We start from the raw sequence: 22,711 nt of genomic DNA, 5'->3' as shown, positions 1-22,711 counted from the left end.
AGCGAGGGTCCAGCTGAGGAAAGCAGCTGTATGGCAGCGCCAGTTCCTGAGATAGACACACTCCAGGGCAGGGGGTGCGGGGACTGCGAAGACAGGCTGAGCTCTTGCTAGGGTTCAGATCTTCAATGTCTCTCCAAGGCCCATGCGTGGAACGTGTGGGCTCCAGCAGTGTTCTTGGGAGGTGAAGCCCCTTAAGAGGTGGAGCCTCGGGGCAAGTATTTAAGCCACCTAGAGCAGGTGCCCTTGAAGACAGTGAGAGGCTCCAGCCCTTCTGCTTCTTGGCCATGAATGAGTGGATATTGATGTCACACATTCCTCAAGATGCGCCGCCTTGCTGCAGGTCCAGATCATAAGTGGACACTCTGAAACTGTGAAGCCCAAGTAACCCCCTCTTCCTCAGCAGCTGACTGTCCTAAGCACCTTGCTATGGTAACAGACTCCTGACGAACACACAGTTCCTATCCACGCAAGTTTCAGGGGCCCTCAAGGGGGCAACGGACCTGAGCATAGCCAGGACATGTTCTGCTGACCTGCCTACGTCATCAATCACTTTACTGGCCTATGTGAAGATGAGAAAAGAGAACATTCTGGTTTTAGTACAGAGCACCCAGTGCAATGGGCAGGAAGGAATGACTTCTAATGTACAGGACACAAATAACCCGGCAATTAACTAAATATTTCAGATTGCTAACACAGAGCATTGTGAGTGTTCACAAAAGGAAGTGACCGAGATCTGAGGCAATGGACATACATGCCAACGACCCTGATTATCACACAGGGTAACCCTGTGCTGAAGTGCCACACTGTGTCCTTTAAATATGGATAACTACCATGTGTCAATCAAAATAAAAATGGAACCTGATACTTTGTTTATATATGTGTGTGTGTGTGTGTGTATCATGCTATTCTATATTTAAAAAAAAAAAACACCTTTAGACCTGACTTTAAAAACAGGAGAAAAATATCAGAGTAGTCCACTCTCCCTCGTGACTTGCCAGCCTACTACAGCCCCAGCAGAACGCAACATAAGCACCACTTACAGTCACTTTCCAACAAAACAAACCTATTTCCGAGATACATGATAGCTCTGGTACTTACCGAACGTATCAAGGATGTCGGTGATAAGGACAAATTTGCTTGGATAGAACTGAATAACGCTCGTGTCTGACAGCAACTTTGAACACTAGAGAGAGAACAGGAGAGGCCATTCACTCTGGTGTGCCTGGCTTGGGGGAAAACCTCTAGGTATGGAAAACTAATGACCTCTATAAACAAGCAAACACATCAATGCCTGCCAAACCCTGTGGAAGACTCTCCAGTGGGAATTGGGATATCATTAAGAAAAACCATCATGCTTCTCTTCCTTTATTTATTTATTTATTAGATTTTATGCATATTTGAGTGTTTGGCCTGCATGTGTATATATGTACCATGCTTGTACCTGGGTGCCATCAGAGGTCAGAAGAGGGGTGTCAGATTCCCTGGAACTGGCTTTACAGATGGTTGTGAAACACCGTGCAGATACTGGAAATCAAAGCCCCATCCTCTGGAAGAGCAGCCAATGCCCTTAAATGCTGAGCCATCTCTCTAGCTGCACCTGTACTTTTTTGTGTGTGTTTGTGTGTGGTATGCCTGTGTACATGCAGACACACATCCATGTGTGCCTATGGAAGTCTAAGGAAGACGTCAAGTGTCCTTCTCTATTGCTCACCACAATATTTCCTTGAGACAAGGTCTCCCACTGAGCCAGAGCTATTGGTTTCAGTTGGGCTGGCTTGCTGTCCATTGATCTCCTAGACTCTGCCTGTCTCTACCCCTCAGTGCTAGCATTACAGGCAAGTCCTGCCATGCCCAGTTTTTTTCATGGTGCTGGGGACTCAAGTCCTCTCATCTGCATGGCAAGTGCTCTTGCCCTGTGAGCCATCCCCCAGACGTACCACTACTTTTGACAAAAGCAACCAGAGTGCTTACAAAGTATCTGATAGAAAATTCTGGAAAGCTTGACTCTGAGAAAGTCACAGGTTCAAGACTGAGGAAGACTTTTCTAGGAGGATCCTCCTTATCTGTTGAACCAGGACCAGGCTTCATCTCTCCATCCCGCCGTACCCTCACACGACCAATCCTATACTAACTTTCCAGCCTGGCTTCCCTGGGCTTATGTCGCCATGGGAGTGATCCACATGGTCTCTTGAAATAGCCTCACAAACAAGTCCCCATGGCTCCTTAACATTATGTCAATGATTCTTACACACACATACTCCACTTAAACTTTTTCATAAAGGGACCAAGGCAAACCTCCAGAGACTGTGTTTCTCTGGAATTCTGACTGTTGATGCTGGCTGCATCTTGGCCCAGCAGCGCCCTATAATCCTATTCTCCTGCAGGTCACAGGATCACTGACATGTTCAGGATGCTTGAGAAGACTGGAGCCACAGGACCGAGAAAAGACACCCTTTATAGCTAGAAAAGGCTTTCTCTTTATTTCATTTTATGTGTGCATCTGTGTGAGAGTATGCCACACATGAACAGAGGCCAGAAGAGCGTGATGGGTCCCCTGGAAGTAAAGATAGATACAGGTGTGAACTGCCTGACATGAGTGCTGGGAACCAAACTTAGGTCCTCTAAAAAGCAGCCAGTGCTCTTAGCCAGTGAGCCATCTCTCCGGCTCCCTTTTTATTTTTATTGGGTGTGTGTGCGCACATACCATGTATGTGCAATTGCCTATGGAAGCCAGTTAGGATATCCTATCTCCTGGAGCTGGTCTTCCTCCTTAAAAGAATTAGATGTAATGCCCTCAAGTTGATATAAATTCAAAGCCAATGTAGGGAAGCCACGAGCTTTCCTGTGTCTTATCAGCCCTCTGGTGGGTTCTCAGTCAGAAAAACTCATACCTAAAAACAAATAACGCAGGGCCTCGAGAGATGGCAGTGGTATTGGGCTTGCTGCCCAAGCCTAAGAACCTGAGCACAAACCTCTCAGACCCACAGAGAAGACCAGACATGGTCACCCATGTCTATAGCCCCAGCTTTGTGAAGTGGGGACAGACAGATTCTGCCAGCTCACTGACAGCCAGTTTAGCTAAAACTGTGAGCTTCAGGTTCAGTGAGAGACCCCTAAAACTATGAACAAGATAGAAAGCTGGAAGTGGTGGCCCAAGCCTTTTACCCCAGCACTGGCAGAGGCAGGTGAATCTCTGAGTTCAAGGCCAGCCTGGTCTACAAAGTGAGTTCCCAGACAGCCAGGGCTAGATAAGAAAACTTGTCTTGAAAATATCAGAATAGTAAGACAATGACAGAGTAAGACACCTGGAGTCTGCCTGAGGCTTCTGTGTATGTATGTCTATGCCTGCACAAATGTTCACACTTTTCACATACTCATAAATAGTAAATAAACTGGACATTAAGGAAAGATCCATGAACGTGCATTTTTGGCGAGCAGGGCATGCATGTGGTGGCCAGGACATACCCAGCAATCTGAGTCCCCTGGGCATGTGTTTCCACTCTTGCTCTGTCCTCCAGCATCTAAACTGTAAAACTGGCCAAGTTTCTCCTCTACATAGCACGCCTACACATAAGCAACATGTCAGATCTGTGGAAACCCTCTCACGGCCCAGATGTTCAAGGGCAGGGAGATGTGAGCTGTTGAAACAAGGATCCTGACACCAGTGTGGCATCTGGACGCACACGGGATTCCAGCTCCTGCTGTCTTTGTGATCTTCACAGCCATTTAAGTTCCCAACTTAAACAAGCGCTCCTGGAGATTATAGGGCTCAAAAGGGTGGGGGGACCCAAACACAAACAACTCCAAATCCCAGACACTGTTTACAGTCCACACCCCATGGTTCCTAGGAACTATGACATCCCCGGACCTCCTCCATCACTGCCTTGCTGGGTGCCTCCTGTCTGTGGCTTAGGCAAAATAGAGAAGTCCAAGAGAAGACTCCAAATTCAGCCCAGCTGGGACATCCCAGACAGATGTGTGCTGACTCCCTACCGAGCTGCTTTCACAGAACATGTGTTTTAGGAAGGATGACAAGAACCAGAATTCTTTTTAAATCTAAGGTTAAAGTCACAATAACCTTTTAAAGTAAAATTATCTTATAAAACAGCATTTTGAAGATATTGTGGTTTTAAAGGTCACAGTACCACTTCCTACGACTTTTCTGGTAAACCGGGTCTCTGGGAAGGGTTAGGGATGCAGAATCTCAAGGGACACCAAGAGAGTCTCACCAGCATGACCGCCTGAGCGTGAGCTGAACAAGGACAAGAGACATGCTAATGGGGATGGGGAAAGCTTCACGGGGCCTCAGCCCTACACAGAGAAACACAAGCAACTAAGGAAGGCCGAGAGAGGGAGAGACAGTCTTCCCCAGGGAAGACACAGCAATCAGTTAGCCAATACATAGAAGTGACATTACACAGACTGAGCAGGTCATATTTAGGAATATGTCTACATATACATATATGCATATAACAATAAGTAATGAAAAAAGGGGCCATAAATTTAAAAAGGAGCAAGGAGGGATATATGGGAAGGTCTAGAAGGAACAAAGGGAAGGGGGAAATAATATAATTATAATTTCAAAAACTAAAAGAAATCTTTGGGGGTTTTTGTTTTGTTTCTTTTCTTTTTGGTTTTTTGAGACGGGTTTCTTTGTATAGTCCTTGTAGTCCTGGCACTCGCTCAGTAGACCAGGCTGGCCTTGAACTCAGAGATTTACCTGCCTCTGCCTCCAAACTGCTGGGATTAAAGGCGTCTGCTACTGGCGCCCAGCAAAAATACAGAATCTCCAGGGAGCTGCTAGGAGACGCTCAGTGAGTAGAATGTTCGGCACACAAACGTGAGGACGAAGTTTGGATCCCAGAACTCCTGTAAAAGGCAGGCTTGGGGCATGCGCCAGCAACCCAGCACTGGGCAACAGAGCCTGCTAGCCAGCCAGAGGCTAAATATGAGAGATAAGTGTTCAGTGAGAGACTCTGTCTCCCAAAATAAGGGGGAAAGCAACTGAGGAAGATACCTAACCAACATTAACCTCTGGTCTCCACATGCACTCAAATGTACCCCACATATGTATATACAACACACACACACACACACACACGCACACACACTCCAGCAAACACACCAACGAAGCAGTATTTCTAACAAGGGCTCCCTAAAGCTCACACAGTGATATAAGCACACCTCCTCCACTGAGATGCTAATGAAAGCAGACTGGGTGCAGCTTGGACGTGAGGGTCTCACACAACTCCCAGGCTCCCCTGCGGCAGAGGTTGAGACACACTGCTTGTCACTGGCTGATGGCCACCGTGTAACTGAGGCCGGGGTTCCTGCAGTCAAACTCACCAATATTACTAGAAACCCACTGAAATGACGCTGGGTGTTTAGCTTTCTTTCCAGCGCGGTGTAATACTAGCTGTTTGCTGGGAAGGTGGCTCCGTGGATAAAGCCTGAGCTCAAATCCCCTAAAGCTGAGGGCTCCCACAGTGAGACTGTAGGCAGAGAAGGAATCCCCAGAGCTTGGGCCAGCTAGCCCGGCATACAGAGCCCAGCGCTATAAGAGACCTTATCAAAAACAAAGTGGAAAGTAAGGGCTGACACCCTCCATACATGAGCCAATGCGCACACACAGTGGACTAGGCAGCATGGAGGCCTATGGAGGGACTGTGCCTTTAACACTGCCGGTGGGAATATAATGGGACCACCATTTTCAAAAGCAATTTGGTAGTTTCTAAACAATTGAAACAGAAACTCAACACCCACCTCAGCAGGGCCACCCCCAGGAATCCACCCAGAAGACAAGAAGATGATATTAAATCCACAGACCATGCAACATTCAGAGGGTGGAACCAAAGGGCATCATCAACCACACACAGGTACGCAAACTGCAGCTACACCTGCCATGGATTTCTATTCAGAAGAAAGTGGCATCAGCATACAATACGACACAGATGAAACTCAGAAATGCTCAACTAAGTGAGAGAAGCCAGATGCAAAAGATGATATACAGAACGAGTCCATCCTGTGGCATGCCTGGGGCGGCATGTGTGCAGACAGAAGGCAGGCTGTGGAACTCTGGGAGGAGCACGGTGGGGTCTGACTGCAGACAGGCTGGAGGGAGTTAGGGCAATGAAGATGCTCTAAAAATGGTTTGTGTGGGACACTTATAAATGTACTAAAAGTTGCTATATTTCTTTTTTTTTAAGATTTATTTATTATGTACACAGTGTCCTGCCTGTGTGTATGCCTGCATGCCAAGAAGAGGGCACCAGACCTCATTACAGATGGCTGTGAGCCACCATGTGGTTGCTGGGAATCAAACTCAGGACCTCTGGAAGAGCAGTCAGTGCTTTTAACCTCTGAACCATCTCTCCAGTTCTGTATTTCTTCTCTTTGAGGAGATAGTGTCTTAAGATGTAGCCCAGGCTAACACCAAATTAGCAACCCAGCCTCTCCGTTTCTGGAATTAGATGTATGCACCACCATGACGGGCTCAAAGTCATTGGATTCTAGGCTTAAACATGCAATAAGTATTGCTGAAAATTACTTTGCTGGGGGATTTCAGTCCTGGGACAGAGTCTAGGTTCCCCAGCTAAACAAGTGCCCCCCCCCCCAAAAAAAAGGCCAATTGCAGAGCAAACAAGGAGGGACCTTGCTTCTTTCCCTATGTATATCAACCTCCAAAAGTATGTAGAAGAATTGTGGTTTCTTTTATTGTTTTATTTAAAACAATAAAGCTAGGGAGTTAAATATTTGGGAATAATAAAACCTGACAGATCTACAGGGCAACAGAGAAACAATCACCTGATCCTCTTTCCCGCCTTCCCAGATGGAAAAGGTGCAAGCATCTCTTTAAGCCTGTCCTTATTCCTTCTGGCTGTCTCTCTAGCTTCCTCTGAGTTCACCAGAAAACTCTACTGTCCACTCCAGCCAGCTGAATGTGGACTCCACTCTCGGAAACAAGGTTTGACTCCACTAGCAGTCACCAAGCGGCAACACAAATCTGCAACACAGAACTTTAGGATCCAACAGGCAAGGGTTAACCAGATGCTGTTTGATTCCTTCCCTGAGCCAGTGGCCTCTGATTGAGTCCCAGGTTTCAGGCTGCGGTCACTCTACAGTGCAAACACCTGCAGCTATATGAACTTGAAGGTGCCCTCAGTTTGCACGCAGCATGAGAGGCCCTTTCTCCGGGTGTATTTACTCTATAAACAATAGGACACAAGAGAAATAACCCAGCTCTCCTTGAGTCAGGAGACCCCAGGAACACCACCCTGCTGCTCACAGATTCAACTTCAAACACTCTAAGAGCCACGTACACACACCCACAGCTCCAACCTCTCTCATAAGAATCCACAGAGAAGAGAAATGTCCCATTACCATGATGAGACGTGACAATGATGATTGTCCCCCGGGGATTAAAATGGTTGTTTCAAATACGCTGCTCCAAAAATAGTAATGTGGTGCACGTGAATTCTCTCTATGACCATGACCTGAGCACTTCTGTCATTTTTCTTAATTTTTTTACATGTATTTACTTATTCTGTGTGTATGGGGGGCGGGGGAGTCAGGTCACGGTGTGCCATGGTGCACAGGGAGAGTCAGACAACAACGCGCAAGAGACAGTTCTCTCCTTTCACTGTGGGTTCTGGGGATCCAACTCAGGTATTTCCAAGGGGCTCACTGGCTCTACTGTTGGTTGTTTTTTTTTTTTTAATTGAAATCACCACACCACCCTGAGATGGGTCATCATCCTCATGAGACAGGTATGCCCCAGCAGGCTGTGTAGACAAGGATGGCCTTGCTCTTCCTGCCTCCTCCTCCTAAGCATTGAGACTGCGGCCATAGGCCAACACACCAAGGTTAGAGTGCTGGGGATCAAACTCAAGACGTCTTGCCTATTAGGTAAGCACTCTACTAACGGAGCCACATACCCAGCCCCTGACCAAAGCACTTTTTGCCAAGACAGGAGAATGTTCAGGCAAGAGAGCAGAAAAAAAGCCCTTTTCTGGGGATGGAGAGACGGCTCCATAGCTAAAAGCACTTGCTGACCTTCCATAGGATCTGAGTTCAATCACTGAACCAACAACAGATGACCTGCAACTGCCTGTAACTCCAGTTCCTTGGGACCTGACTCCCTCTGATGGCCTCCATGGGAACCCACACAGACGGTACACACAAAGACACATACACACATGTGTAAATAAAAATAAAAATGTCTTTAAAAACAAAAAAAACTTCTCCTTACAGGACTGCCTCCAGGGCCAGCAGCAGATCACCTAATTCATGAAGACAACGTGCTAAACACACTTCTTTTTACAGTACGAACACATTTTCCTTATATGCCTATGTCTTTAAAATGTATGACAAGGACATTAATCTCAAAGATCCCAAAGGCAACCTGGATGACAGTTGCCAAGACACAAACCTTGGTGTGCACAAATCACAAGTACGACAGCAGTGGTCCCGAGGCCTGCAGCCTGCACGGCACTGGGTGGATCATTAATTCTGTAGTCTAGGGCAACAGTGGTTCCTGGAACCACGAGATGAACAACCTGTGCAGCCGTACACGGTGCCCTACGATCAGTCAGTCCACAAAAACAGGTTCAGACTAACGGCTTCCTAAAGAACATCCGTGACCACGGAAGAGATGAATGAGGGTAAGACCCTGAGGGAGGACTCTGAAAATCAGTACCAAGTGGGATTTTAAACTGAAGACATGAAAAAGCACACACCCTCCCACGGCCTGACCTGGATGACAATCTTCAGAGCCTTCACTTTCTGGTCCGAGGCCCAGGCATCCTTCAGGGACTGGTTGAGCTCCTCTATGCGGTTCACGTAGTCCTGCTGGGTCAGGTTCAATAGCTCCTTCTGGGACCCCTGTGAGCAGAGGCAGAACATGAGCACAGGAGCAAAGGAGGAGCCTTGGCTGACCACCACCTCCACATGAAGCAGCTGGGCACTGGCTGCACTCTGTCACTCAGTGTCCTGCATCTGTACCCCCAGCCTGCCGTGGATGAACCCATGATCCTGACCGGCATTGCTGCTGCACGGGGTATTGGGACTTACACCCTGAGGACCTACTGTGTGCCCAGCTTGGTACTAAAACCTCTGGCATAGAGATTTTTGCCTAGAGAGATGGCTCAGCAGTTAAGACAACTGACTCATTTTTCAGAGAACCTGGATTCAGTTCCCAGCACCCAAGTGGTGTCACAGTCAGGTGTAACTCCAGGTCCAGAGGATGCAATGCCCTCTTCGGGCATGCGGCATGAAATAGGCATATATACATACATGCAGGCAAACACACCAGTGCTGGGAATCGAACTCAGATCCTCATGCTTGTACAGCAAGCGCTTGACTGACTAGCCCTCGCCCCAGCTCCAAACTCACCAGTTTTTAGGAGTTGGTAAACAAGCCAGTGTTGCAGGGTATTTGGTCACACCGTGAACCCCAAGATTGTGTTATTTACTGGGAAACAGTTGTGGTGTGGCTCAACCCTAGCACACCCCTTTAATCCAAGAGCTTTCTGGTTTAATATTGTAAACAGGATTAAATAAAGTCAACCACAGGTCAGGAGGTGGAGCAAGCAACCAGTTGACAGGAAGTGAACATAGGAAAAAACCAGAGAGAGTAAGAGGGAGTCAGGAGGAAAGATAGAGGGTCTACAGGAAGTAGGAGGGAGGGTCTTTTCAGTTTGAGGATGTTTTTTTGAGACAGGTTTAGGAGAAAAGAGAGGCTGAGACATTGACTGAGGAGGAAGGTCAGCTGGGTGCTTTCTCTGCCTCTCTGAGCTAGCAGGTTTCCACCCCAGCATCTGGCTTCAGAGACTTTATTGGTAAAATCAAACAACTGAGATTTTGTTAAAAGCAACAAAGCAGTTTTTCAAAACATACACAAGCAATCACAGGGGTCTCATGGGCCACATCCAACAGGCAGAGAGGCCTATGTGAACAATGCTTCAAGGTGTGATCTTGGTGCCACACAAAGCTGTTTCTTTGGCGGTGACTCCACTTGGATTTTATAGCTGACAATGTCCCCAGACGACAGAGAGATTGCTCCAAATCACAAAGTGAAAAGAGGCCTCCAGAAGGACCAGTTCACTTCAGGTTCCCCTGTGACTGTCCAGTAAGCCCTAGTATCTTTCTCTGAACTAAGTCCCAGGAGGCCTCGTGCAGTGAGCAGCCAACCGGTCTGGCACTCCTCGGCAGAAGGGCTGGAGATACTCTGCTCACTGAGCCCTAAGAGTGGACTGCTCACCTCCTCAAAGTCATCCAGCTCTTCCAGGCGTGTCCGAACCTTCTCTGACATGGCGGAAGCCGCAGCCCCAGCTCTGCCTACACAGGAGAGACACTGGTCACACAGCAGTTTTCTCTTGCACCTGTACCCAGCATGAAAGGCATCTTACGCGTCACCACGAACACACCAGGAAACGAATTCCCCTCCCAACACCGACACGGTGAAAGCCACTTCAGTTTACTCGCAGGCTCGAGTTCCAGCAGAAGCTTTCCCATCAGCGGGTGCCCCAGAAGCAGGCAGTCCCGGAAAGGCAAACTCCATGTACAGTGTTTGTGAATCTTACCCACTGTTTGCTTACTTAAGAACAATGCCAAGCTCTGCCATGCCACTGTTTGTCATGAACTGAAGCGCCTCTTGGGTATGCACTCACAGCATAGAATTACCAGACCCTCATACGAACATAACAACCCACCTCCTCATCTGCCCAGAGGGGGAAGAACACGTCACAGGCCCCTTCCGAGGCACTTGGGCCTAGCTGTTTCTATCCAGCAGCTGTCAACACCATCCCTGGTACTGGCAGGACCAGCGGATGTAGACGACAGACTGCAAGTCACAGGCCAGACAGGGCAAGGGGTCCGTCTGGACCATTGCTGCTATCCAACCCCACCAACTTCAGAATCGTTTCCCCATTTTCAAAGGGCTGCCCATGATGGAATTAAGGGTCATATGACTAGTTTAGCCTTTATTCTTCCTACCAAGTGAATACAGAAAACTGAAAAATATTCCCTAATAACCAGTGTACTGAAGGCCTGGTTGCCAGCTCATGGTGCCCTGGGAGGTGGCAGAACAGAGCCAGGACTAGGAAGTTGGGTGATTAATAATGTGCTCTCGAGGAGACCCTGGCCCCTTCCTATTTCTGTTTCCTATTTCCCACAGGTGCCCAGGTGTCTTCCTGGCATGTGTTCCCGCTACTCTAGACTGTGCCTGCACAGGCCTAAAGCCACAGGACCCACAACCATGGCCTGAAACCTTTGAAACTGTGAGCCAAGATAGACCTTTCCTCTATTTCAGTGATTGACTGGTGGGGCATTTTGTTACAGCAGCGGAACACTGGCTCACACACAAAGCTACTCATATTCTCCTTTCTGGCTCTGGCACAGACTGGTAAGAAGTCTAGGATATGCTCACAGCAAGGCAAAACTATTTAATTAGCGCGAACTACACTCTGAGCAGCGTGCCCAACAGGAACAATTCAGGAGAAATGTTTGGCAATTATCCCAGCTCAGGGTTTTAAAGGATTTGAGTCCGCATGTGTGGGAACTGATGAGCAAGCAGCTCAGCTCACAGCAGCAGAGGACAAGGTGGAGTGTGGGGGAGCGAGTGTACCCCTGTAAGATGAGCATTCATGCATGACTATGGCCATGTCAAGGACCCCAGTGCCTCAGATCCATGGAAATGGAAAGGCTTTGCCCAGGTCTGAGTGTGGATGTTGACAGTGAGTACAGAACTTCTCAACCACAGGCCTTTCCTCCCAGAAGACTGTAACCTGAAACTGCTCCTTCTACAGAGATTAGCTAGCGGTCTCTTCATCCAGTCACATATGGTAAATCTGCCAATCAGAACGGTCATCTTACCTTTTTCTGATCCCATAAACAGATTCTGTAGGGACAAAGAACAGTAATGAAATTAATGGTCTCTCTCTCTCTCTCTCTCTCTCTCTCTCTCTCTCTCTCTCCCCTTCCCTCCCTCCCTCCCTCTCTCTGTTTTCATTGTGGATAGAGATTATGTGTGTGTAAATGCTGGTGCCCTCAGAGGCCAGAAGTGTGGGATCCTCTGGAGCTGGAGTTATAGGCACTTGTAAGCTGCCTGAGACAGACACTTGGACTTGAACTCAAGACTTGTGGGAAAGCAGCAGGTACTCTTAAGTGCCTGTCTTTCTCTCCAACCCCAAGGCTGCTTTTAGTCTAAGGCAAAAAGGCCATGGTTTGCCCAAAGAGCAAAGAAAGGTGGAGTATATATTCAAAAACAGAAGTTGTAGGCTGCTAAAAACTACTTAAAAGTTGATCTTCGACTCATGTGTGAGGTCTCCAAGGGAGCCAACAAATAACAAAAGTTTTGATATGTTGGCAGCACTGAGTACTAGACTCATTCTGGGCACCCTTAAATCAGAGTTTCTCAGTCACCGTGCCCCTGCCTCGAGGGTTGTGCAGATCCATTCTGTGGGCTCCAGCCTATGCGCTGTGGAGTTTGCAGTCTCTCTGGCTGCTAACCACAACCTGCTAAACACACTAGAGTTGTAACAGTCAAAAATAACTCTAGACATCTCCTATAGCTTTGGAGCCTGTCCTGGCCAGGCTGGCCTCAAACTCCCAGAGATCCACCTGCCCCTGCCTCCCGAGTGCTGGGATTAAAGATGTGCATGACCGGGCTGGAGAAATGGCTCAGAGGTTAAGAGCACTGACTGCTCTTCAAGAGGTCCTGAGTTCAATTCCCAGCAACCACATGGTGGCTCACAACCATCTGTAATGGGGTTTGGTGCCCCCTTCTGGCCTGCAGGTATACATGCAGGCAGATACTGTATACATAATTAATTAATTAATTTTTAAAAAAAAGATGTGCATATGACCATGCCGAGATGAGACAGAACATTCTTAATACTGTCCAAAGGGAGAACTTGGGTTGTAAGTTTGGAGCCTGGCCTTAACTAGCACAGTACTGATTGCCCAGGGTGGCCCTTGCTCACTTGAGCGCTCACTCCTGATGGGAATAACTTGCCTGGGGCAAAGGGAAGACCTCTACTTTACACACACCCCAGCACAGCCAACCAGCTCACCCACTCCGCTACACAAGCAAGCTTCCAGCTCCGAGAGGAATACAGGGAGGGAGGTGCACCCTGCCCTCCTCTCTTGGTGCTCTCTTAACTTACTCTCCCAGAGAGGCCCACAATGCCAATTCCTTTTCTGAGCTAGCTGCACCCTTAACTCTGCATACATTTTTTTAGACACCAAATAGCACACTCTTCTCCCAAACAACACTGACATCGGAGGAGGAACTCCAGGGTCTGGAGCTGGGCCACTACGCCTGCCATGCAGCTCGGTACTCACAATTGACAGCTTCTCCGTAGTCGTGTACCGGGCAAGGATTTCTCCCCGTTTGTTGGCCCAGGGCTCAAAGTCAGGTCCCACAAAGGAGTTGTCATCCTTGTCCCGTTTCTTTCTGGAGCTGTCCTAAGGAAGGCAAAGAGACCTCTTCAGGACAGAAACTTTTGTTGACATTGCTGATTTTGTTTCTCGGGACTCTGAGCATGCTAGGCAAGCACTGTACCACTCGGCTACACTCTAGCACCAGTAATACTTTTCTTTTTTCTGGGGGTTTGTGGGGGTTAGGGGTGGGGTTCCAAGACAGAGTTTCTCTCTGTAGTCCTGGCTGTCCTGGAACTTGCTCTGTGGCTAGCATCAAACCCAGAGATCCACCTGCCTCTGCCTCCCGACTTTTAGGATTAAAGATGTGTGCCACCACCATCCAGCCATATTAGTTAGTTTGGTGTGTGTGTGTGTATGTATGTATGTGTGTATGTGTATGCATGTGTGTGTGTACAGGACAAAAGTCAACCTCAGATGTCACTCACTCCTCAGGCAGTCTTTGAGGCAAGGTCTCTTACTGACCTAAACTTTACCTATTTACACAAATTAACTGGCCAGTCAAGACCCAGGAACACAATTATATTTATAATTCCCTCCCTGCCCAGCACTGGAATTATAAGAGTGTACCACTCTTACACTCTTTTTTTTTTTTTTTGGTTTTTTGAGACAGGGTTTCTCTGAGGTTTTGGAGCACTCTTACACTCTTATCAAGTTTTTCATATGAGTTCTTGAGATCAAATTCAGGTCTTCATGCTTGCAAGGCATGCAGGTGAAGATGGGATCCTGGGGGCGATCTATCAAGGCAGACTAGCCAATCTATGTGTTCTGGGTTTAAGTGAGGCTCTTCCTCAATATATCAACAAGTAAGGTAGAGAACAATCCAGAAAGACACAAGACACCTGATGTCGACCTCTGACCTCCAAACACAAGCAAGTGTGCATTTGCATACACACGCCACACACGTGCAAACACATATCCAAATGCACACACATACAAAATACATCTTTAAGATTAAAATAGAGAAAGAAAAAAGCACCCTGAGGGGCTGGAGGGATAACTCCATGGTTAGGAGCACTCACTGTTCTTGTAGGACACCCACAGGGCAGCTCATAACTGTCTGCAAATTCAATCCCAGTAGATAACGCCTACCCTGACCTCTACAGGCGCACATGCAGTGTTAACATACACATGCAGGCAAAAACAAACTTATACATAAGATCCATAAATCAAAAACTTTGTAAAGCATACAGAAAAAACTTTCCACAGTCCATATGGCAGAAAATTAAAATAATTGGTACTAGCCAGTTGGGAAACAGGTGAGAGTTAGCTTCGCTGGCAGGAATGCAGACCATGAAGGCCTTTGAGGGGTGGCTCTGTGACAGCACTCAGAACAGCACACATCCACTGCCTTCATCCAGTAGGAAGCCCTCCACCCGCCCTGCACACAGGCACCAAGAGAAATATATTGAAGAGACATGGTGTGCTGTCAACACCAGCAGGCACCTAGACTCCATGGGTACCAAAGAAATCAGAATATGATGCAGCTATGCAAAATAACAAGGCCACAAGATAGAAAGTTCTCTAAGACATATTGTAGAGACAAAACATTTTTTTGTAAATGTAGAGGGACTGGGGACCTAGGGGCGTGGCTCGGTTGATAGCGTACTTGCCTAGCTTATACAGAGCCCTGGGTTCAGTCCCTAGCATTGAATAAACTGGGAGTGGTGGCTTATACTAGCAAACCCAGGCCTTTGGGAGGCAGAGGCAGGAGGAAGAGACACAAAGGTCATTCTCACCCAGGCCAGTGCACACTACATGAAACCCCGACTTTAAATATTAATTTAATTAATAAATAAAAATATAGAGACCTCACAGAACTCTACCAGCCTCTCTCAGTCAACATACTTAATCAAAACTCTGTGAGTGTGAGGATGTTCTTAACAGTAACAATCAGAAGGCCCAAGGCATTATTTGTGAACCTTCAAACAGCCATCCCTACAGGTATGACACCCAGAGGCCTGTTGCTGGCCAGGCGGTCGGACTTACTGTGACTGTCGCTGTGGCTGCAGGGTCTGAGGTGGCTGCAAACATGGAGAGGGGGTCTGTGCCATCAAGGACGCTGCTCAGAGGGTCGATCACGGAGCTGGATGAGGAGGAGGATGTGGACGAAGTGCTTCCCTTCCGGCTCACCTTCTTTGTTTTTGACTCGGTGACCTGTGGAGAAAGTTGTACAGTGGAGGTCACCGGGAACCTGCACCAGGTGACAGTCAACCAGGTCACTTTGTCTGTCTGTGGAAGCTGGACTGACCAGTCACGGGGACAGAGGCAATGCGTATGTTCTGTGAGAAACTGACAACCACAGACTCTCCATGGGCTCCTCAACACAGCTGGTGCTCAGAAAGACAAGCCAAGGCTAGGAGCTAGGAACTTCAGGCCTCAATTGAGTTAAAAATAATCAATGTGGCCGGGCGGTGGTGGCGCACGCCTTTAATCCCAGCACTCGGGAGGCAGAGGCAGGCGGATCTCTGTGAGTTCGAGGCCAGCCTGGTCTAAAAGGGAGTTCCAGGACAGGCTCCAAAGCTACAGAGAAACCCTGTCTCAAAAAACCAAAAAAAAAAAAAAAAAAAAAAAAAAAAAAAAATCAATGTGACCACTAAGTACCCCTCCTCCCACACACGTTCTTCACTGAAGGCACTTGAGGAACATCTGAACAAGGACATACAGAGATGGCAGGAAGGTCATGCCTGGGAGGCCGAGGAGCCCTGGGTTATCCCCCTTATGTCTCCTTGAGCACCCTGCTTCCAGCTGGCCATCAGGTCTTCCACACTGTCCTGACCAGGAGGGCTTCTCTGAGCTCTGCACACTATCTCAGCAAATTAACAGAACCCCAGGAAAGACAACAGGACCTTTACAGAGGTGAGAGGCATAGGGCACATCCCGGACTTGGCCCTAGTAACTCAAGGTTGCTAGGGGTCTGGTGATAGCTATCTCTAAGTAGGGTCGGACCCAAAATACCCCGCAAAGCTGATGCCTTCTGGAGAGTGAATGGCTCGCTGATATCTAGTACGTGGGGTCATGGGAGTGTCATGTATGGACTGTAAATAGAGTAAAATAAGTTCCAGTCTGGAACACTGTCAGAATTGAAGGAAGGTCATCCAGTTGGTGGCAGGAGAGGAGAAACTGCTCAGCGTGCGGACCACAGCTGGTGGCAGACTGAGAACGTAGAAAAGACTTCCTTTCCATTGTTGTAGTAAGCTTAAGTGTGTTCTTTGGTTTGGCTGGCTTGCTTGTCTTTAAGACAGAAGCCCACTGGGCAGGACAGACTAGCCTAATGTTCACTAAGCGGCCACAGCACCATACAGGGCTGTTTCCTATCTGCTTAGGAATACTGGATACTGGACCTGGGATCTCTGCTAGGGCAGCAAGTGCTTAACTGCTGAGCCATCTCTCCAGCCCTGGGAATCTGCTTTCTAGCAAGGCCAGGGCACTAGGCCCTCCAGTCAGGAGCCTGCACAGAACTCACAGTGATGGGCTTCAGCGGGTGGTAGTCCCCACACTCCAGAGGCACCGTCTCCAATCTGCATGAGGCCAGCTCTGCCTTGTAGTTCCTGTTCCGGGAGTGCCTGTGAACAGTAACACAGTGGGTGAATGTCAGAAAGGTGACTGAGACCTAAAACTGTCATCTGGATTCCATCGACCGGGGAGCAATTTGGAGCTAATAAGAACAATACAAAACACTAAATAAAAACATGAAAATTATTTTATTATTTATTTCAACTTGCTATGTAGCCCATACGCCTGAAACGCACTAGGCAGTTGAGCATGACCTTGAACTCCTGATCCTCACGCCTCTGCCTTCCAAGCCTTGGAAATACAGGTATGCTCCATCACACCCTATTTATGCCATGCTAGGGATGAAACCCTAAACTTTGTATGTTAGGTGCACACTCTCCCAACTAAGCTACCACACAACAACTTTCAAGCTGTTTGAAGGCACAAACTGTCCACAAATCCTGGATCTGTGCAGCCAGATCCAGTGCACAGGGGAGCGCCCCAAGAGGAGCCCAGTTCTCACAGCCCTGTTTTCTTGGTGTTAGCTGACTTATGGAATGAACCAAGCAAAGGGCAGGTGGCTGCTGGGAGGCCAAGCAGCCAAAGCCTGGAACAAACATCCCAGAGCTGGACAGACCCAGCAAGGGATCAAGGGCCCTCCTGGAGCCGGACAGGTACAGAGCTCAAGGGACAGACACAGCAGGGCTCAGGGTCCATAGTGAGGGCTTGGAGATGGTGCCCCTGTAGAATAAGTTCCAGAGAAGCAAGAAAAGGTCCATGCTGGGCAATTACAAAAGACAAAAGGCAACGAGAGCAAAGGAAATGGCAAATGTAGCTTCATCAGGTCTGGGTTAAGAAGAGGAAGGGTCAGTGAGCAGGATGGTGAGAGCAAGGGGCCAGGGCAGAGGAGGGAGACCATTACTGCATGAGGGGCTTGAAGAAAGGGCCACACTCAGACACCTGGAATCCATCCCAACGGGGAGGGGGAAAAGAGACGTGGCATCTCTTCAGAGTCCCCTCAGCACACACATTTGACTAGGCCTCACTTAAGGGGGAACCCCTCAGGCGGCTTTACCCACAATCTCCTCTTAGCGACTTCCTACCTGCGGCTGGCAGCCCTTTGCTATTCTGTGCAGCCAAGCCCGTCTTCTCTCCCACAGTGAACTCCTCTGCAGCAGCAGCCCAACCCCGGCAGCCACCACATGCACTGTGCCTTACAGTTTCAACAGCTGCACAAAATCCTTCGTTTCCTCTATCAAAGATCCGCGCACTCCCATCCACACACCCCAGAAACAGGTTTCCCTGGTTACACAGGCCAACTCCATCCTCGACTGTCCCTCCTCTGAGAGGTCAGGAACTCTTTGGCTGCCAAGTCCCTAAAAGTCACTCAACAGGCCTCAGGACTTTAGGTCAACTCTCATCCCATGTTCTCAAGTCATAACTGGGCTTGGGAGTATTCAGTAGGATGCCGCATGCTGAGCACTGAGCACACTTGAGAAACGTGATCTTCAGAACAGAAGCACACTTCCCCCGGGGCCTCATCAGGACCCTCGTCCATCTATAGGAACTACTGTGTGCCTACAGTCACCAGGAAGACGATGGACGCAATTCTCTTTCATTAGGGAACACGAAGTCAGCGGGCAAAACTGAAGGTTGAGTGTACCACCACACAGAGAAATGCTTAGCGCCTGCTCAGTGGGAAGACTACAAAGACCCAAGACACTGGCAGAGCTGTGGTCCCTGTCAGTAATTTATAACGAAAAATATCAAGGTAAAACCGTAGTGGGGAGAGGTGCTAGGAGCAGCTTCCTGGAGTCTCTCCTTACAAATTTCCAGGGAGTTGACGGAAAACAGGTGCTTCTCACTTGGCGGTGGCCTCTGTTCTCAAAAGGGTCTTTTGGCCAAACCAGCATGAGCAGTGACAGAAGTCCTGGGTGTGGGCTAAGGGTTCCACAGCCCCCACGCTGTTGTGCTGTGTCCTGAAGTGGCCTCTTAAGAGTCTGCGAGAGGGAATGAGGTCAAGTGCCCAGCCAACATAAAGGCAGAGAGGGTTGATGGTGATCACGTTCAAGGCCTAGGGCTGCCACTTTCTTTCATGCTCACACTTCAAGCTACCTGCCATCATCTGAAAAGCCAGAAAATTAGTCCCTGTGGAGGCAAGGTCTCCAATCCCGAACCTCATTACCATCAGCATATCTTGTGTGGATTCTTTATTGATACAAATCACCTGCTGCTACCTGAGGGTCACCTCACTTCTAAGCTCAAAAAGCCCCATATTCCTTCCTGTTTGGTGAGTTCCTATTCATCCTGCAAGACCCAGCTGAAGGCTCTTCGTTGAAGTCTTCCCGGGCTGCTAGCGGGGCTGAGGGGCTGCTCTCTCCTTTGGGCCCGAGCAAAGCCTCCTTTGGACACCCCTCTCTTCGGTGTTCAGTTATACCGACCGCTCCGAAGGACGTCCGAGGGTTCTGCACACAGTAGGGTGAATGGCCCCACTTTACAGATGGGAAAAGCTAATCTTCAGGTCAGCTGAGGAGCTCAGGGAACAAACGAGAAAACCGCTCGGGGACAGACTCGGAGCGGGTTCATCTCTTCCCCAGAACCCCCAGGACGTGGCAATTTCTCTCAGGGAGGCGGAAACCTTGGACCGAGTAGGCAGGAGTGCAGGGGCTGCGGAATCGCCGCGAGGAGCTGCGGACTGTCACCAGCTCCGCTCTTCCGTAGTCCTGACAACCAGGGCTGGGAAAGAGACCATTCATTCCAACAGGGGTGACTGCCCACCCACGCAGACACCCGCTAAAATCGGCCCCTCCCTGCAGCCCACTCGCCGGCTCTTCCTTACCAGGGAAAGACAGCCATCTTCCCAGTCACATGATCGCTTGTTCTCGGCGGCCAGCCCCTTTTCTCACGTCCAGAGAGGCTTGGCCCCGCCTTGGCCGCCATGATTGTAAAGGGCAGTTTCCGCTCTGAAGATCCTGGGTGCCGTCATCCGCCATGATTGTAATGGGCAACTTCCTGCGGGTTCGCGTCCTCAGCGTTTGTGAAGCGCAGTTCCCGCGTAAACTCGATGTCCGTCATCCGACTTGATTTGTTTTGGTGTTTTATTTTGTTAATGGGGAATCCACTTGCCTCTGCCTCTCCAATGCTGGGATTAAAGGCTTGCATCACCACGCCTGACTTAAATCATGTTTATGTGTGCGTAGATGTGTCACGGTGCACTTTGGAGGACAGGGTTTAACAGTCAGGATTTGGTCCTTCTTCCGCTCTAACTCGTCATCTGGCTTGCCCATCACCCTCGGAACTGCCACTTCTGCTGGTTGCTTGGCCCACCTGCGCCCCCTTGTGACAGATTAGTGTGTATACATCCATCCCTGTGAGGGTCAGATAAATTCTGAAGCAATTGGGTTTGGCTTGGGTTCTCTCCGTGCTTCGTGAGGGTGAGACACTTTGGGAATTCTTTCCCCACTGCTAGCAACATGCATCCGAATATAAGCAATCTTGACCACAGAACTTTGGCTCTCCTGTTTTGTGCTTCCTTTTTTTTTTTAATGGGTGAAATACAAAATTGTAGTAACCGTATTTAACACACTTTGCACAGTCCTTTCTTTTTTTCCGTTTATTTATTTATTAAAGATTTCTGTCTCTTCCCCGCCACCGCCTCCCATTTCCCTCCCCATCCCCCAATCAAGTTCCCCTCCCTTGTCAGCCCATAGAGCTATCAGGGTTCCCTGCCCTGTGGGAAGTCCAAGGACCACCCACCTCCATCCAGGTCTAGTAAGGTGAGCATCCAAACTGCCTAGGATCCCACAAAGCCAGTACGTGCAGTAGGATCAAAAACCCATTGCCATTGTTCTTGAGTTCTCAGTAGTCCTCATTGTCCGCTATGTTCAGCAAGTCCGGTTTTATCCCAGGTTTTTTCAAACCCAGGCCAGCTGGCCTTGGTGAGTTCCCAATAGAACATCCCCATTGTCTCAGTGTTTGGGTGCACCCCTCACGGTCCTGAGTTCCTTGCTCGTGCTCTCTCTCCTTCTGCTCCTGATTTGGACCTTGAGATTTCTGTCCAGTGCTCCAGAGTGGGTCTCTGTCTCTGTCCCCTTTTATCGCCTGATGAAAGTTAATATTCAAGAGGATGCCTATATGTTTTTCTTTGGGTTCTCCTTCTTATTTAGCTTCTCCAGGATCACTAATTATAGGCTCAATGTCCTTTGTTTATGGCTAGAAACCAAATATGAGTGAGTACATCCCATGTTCCTCTTTTTGGGTCTGGCTTACCTCACTCAGGATAGTGTTTTCTATTTCCATCCATTTGTAAGCAAAATTCAAGAAGTCCTTGTTTTTCACTGCTGAGTAGTACTCTAATATGTATACATTCCATACTTTCTTCATCCATTCTTCCATTGAAGGGCATCTAGGTTGTTTCCAGGTTCTGGCTATTACAAACAATGCTGCTATGAACATAGTAGAGCATATACTTTTGTTGTATGATAAGGCCTCTCTTGGGTATATTCCCAAGAGTGGTATTGCTGGGTCCAGGGGTAGGTTGATCCCGAATTTCCTGAGAAACCGCCACACTGCTTTCCAAAGTGGTTGCATGAGTTTGCATTCCCACCAGCAATGGATGAGTGTACCCCTTTCTCCACACCCTCTCCAGCAAAGGCTATCATTGGTGTTTTTGATTTTAGCCATTCTGACAGGTGTAAGATGGTATCTTAAAGTTGTCTTGATTTGCATTTCTCTGATCGCTAAGGAAGTTGAGCATGACCTTAAGTGTCTTTTGGCCATTTGAACTTCTGTTGAGAATTCTCTGTTCAGCTCAGTGCCCCATTTTATAATTGGGTTGATTAAATTTTTACGGTCTAGTTTCTTGAGTTCTTTATATATTTTGGAGATCAGACCTTTGTCAGTTGCGGGGTTGGTGAAGATCTTCTCCCAGTCAGTGGGTTGCCTTTTTGTCTTAGTGACAGTGTCCTTTGCTTTACAGAAGCTTCTCAGTCTCAGGAGGTCCCATTTATTCAATGAGGCCCTTAATGTCTGCACAGTCCTTTCTTAATAGAAACCTCGGGAGTATCTATCATTAATCACTTGTTTTTGGAAAACTAGAGGTGAAAGCTAGTGAGTGCTGGGATTCTCAGCTAACTCTAACTCAGATAAGAATGGGTTTATACTTGAGAAATTACCAGACAGCGTCTACTCCTCCCTACCTTCCCGGTTTCTACTTCAGGTGCAGCTCCTGAAGGAAAGAGGCCTGAACACCGTTTTATGAGCCCTAGAAAAGACGATTGAATGTACTTCAACTGGGCCTGAGTTTTGCAGAGTCCCAGTTTCTTTTTCTGTGAAATTGAGGTAACTGCGATGGTAAGGTGAAAGGCGGTTGTCATAAAATCCCTGTCTCAGAGCCTGTCTCAGGAAACCACCTGGCTAAGATTCCATTTCTTAATTTCTATGTATGGGTGTTTTTCCTGCATGTATGGCTCTGTGCCACATGGACCTGGTGTTTATGGAGGCCAGAGGAGGATACAGGATCGTCTGGGACTGGAGTTGGACAACTGTGAGGCCACCACTGGGTGTTGGGAATCAAACGGAGTCCTCTGGAAGATCAATGCATCTCTCCAGTCCTAAGCTTCTTAACTGATATGTGACAGGTCTGACCCAATCCTACCCTTGTTACAGAGCGATCAAAGAATGCACTGCATTCTATGCCAAGGTCTTTGTTTTTCAAATTTTGGAACTTGATGTGGCATGGTGTATGGGAGTGGAGCCTGGGGCTTAGTGCATGCTAGGTA

The 22,711-nt window shown here is 48.3% G+C and overlaps 1 protein-coding gene across 2 annotated transcripts in view; it reads right to left on the bottom strand.

The window, feature by feature from the left end:
• The window catches only part of Vps35l (VPS35 endosomal protein sorting factor like), a 106,612-nt gene extending 86,726 nt beyond the window's left edge, over positions 1 to 19,886 (bottom strand). Inside the window, exons 1-8 of one of the 2 annotated variants that reach the window (XM_005351057.2) lie at positions 19,771 to 19,886; positions 16,903 to 17,002; positions 15,426 to 15,593; positions 13,341 to 13,463; positions 11,871 to 11,895; positions 10,258 to 10,334; positions 8,752 to 8,880; positions 1,099 to 1,183 (exon numbers count right to left, since the gene is read on the bottom strand). In XM_005351057.2, the coding sequence (XP_005351114.1) occupies positions 1,099 to 1,183; positions 8,752 to 8,880; positions 10,258 to 10,334; positions 11,871 to 11,895; positions 13,341 to 13,463; positions 15,426 to 15,593; positions 16,903 to 17,002; positions 19,771 to 19,871 (808 nt within the window). In that variant the 5' untranslated portion in view covers positions 19,872 to 19,886. Of the gene's footprint in view, positions 1 to 1,098; positions 1,184 to 8,751; positions 8,881 to 10,257; positions 10,335 to 11,870; positions 11,896 to 13,340; positions 13,464 to 15,425; positions 15,594 to 16,902; positions 17,003 to 18,034; positions 19,670 to 19,770 lie in introns of those variants that run through there. The other variant, XM_026781443.1, reaches the window with a different exon arrangement.
• Positions 19,887 to 22,711: the final 2,825 nt, after the last annotated feature.

Source organism: Microtus ochrogaster, chromosome 8 (assembly GCF_000317375.1).
Source record: "Microtus ochrogaster isolate Prairie Vole_2 chromosome 8, MicOch1.0, whole genome shotgun sequence".
NCBI lineage: Eukaryota > Metazoa > Chordata > Mammalia > Rodentia > Cricetidae > Microtus > Microtus ochrogaster.
This window is presented reverse-complemented; position numbering and strand designations above follow the sequence as displayed.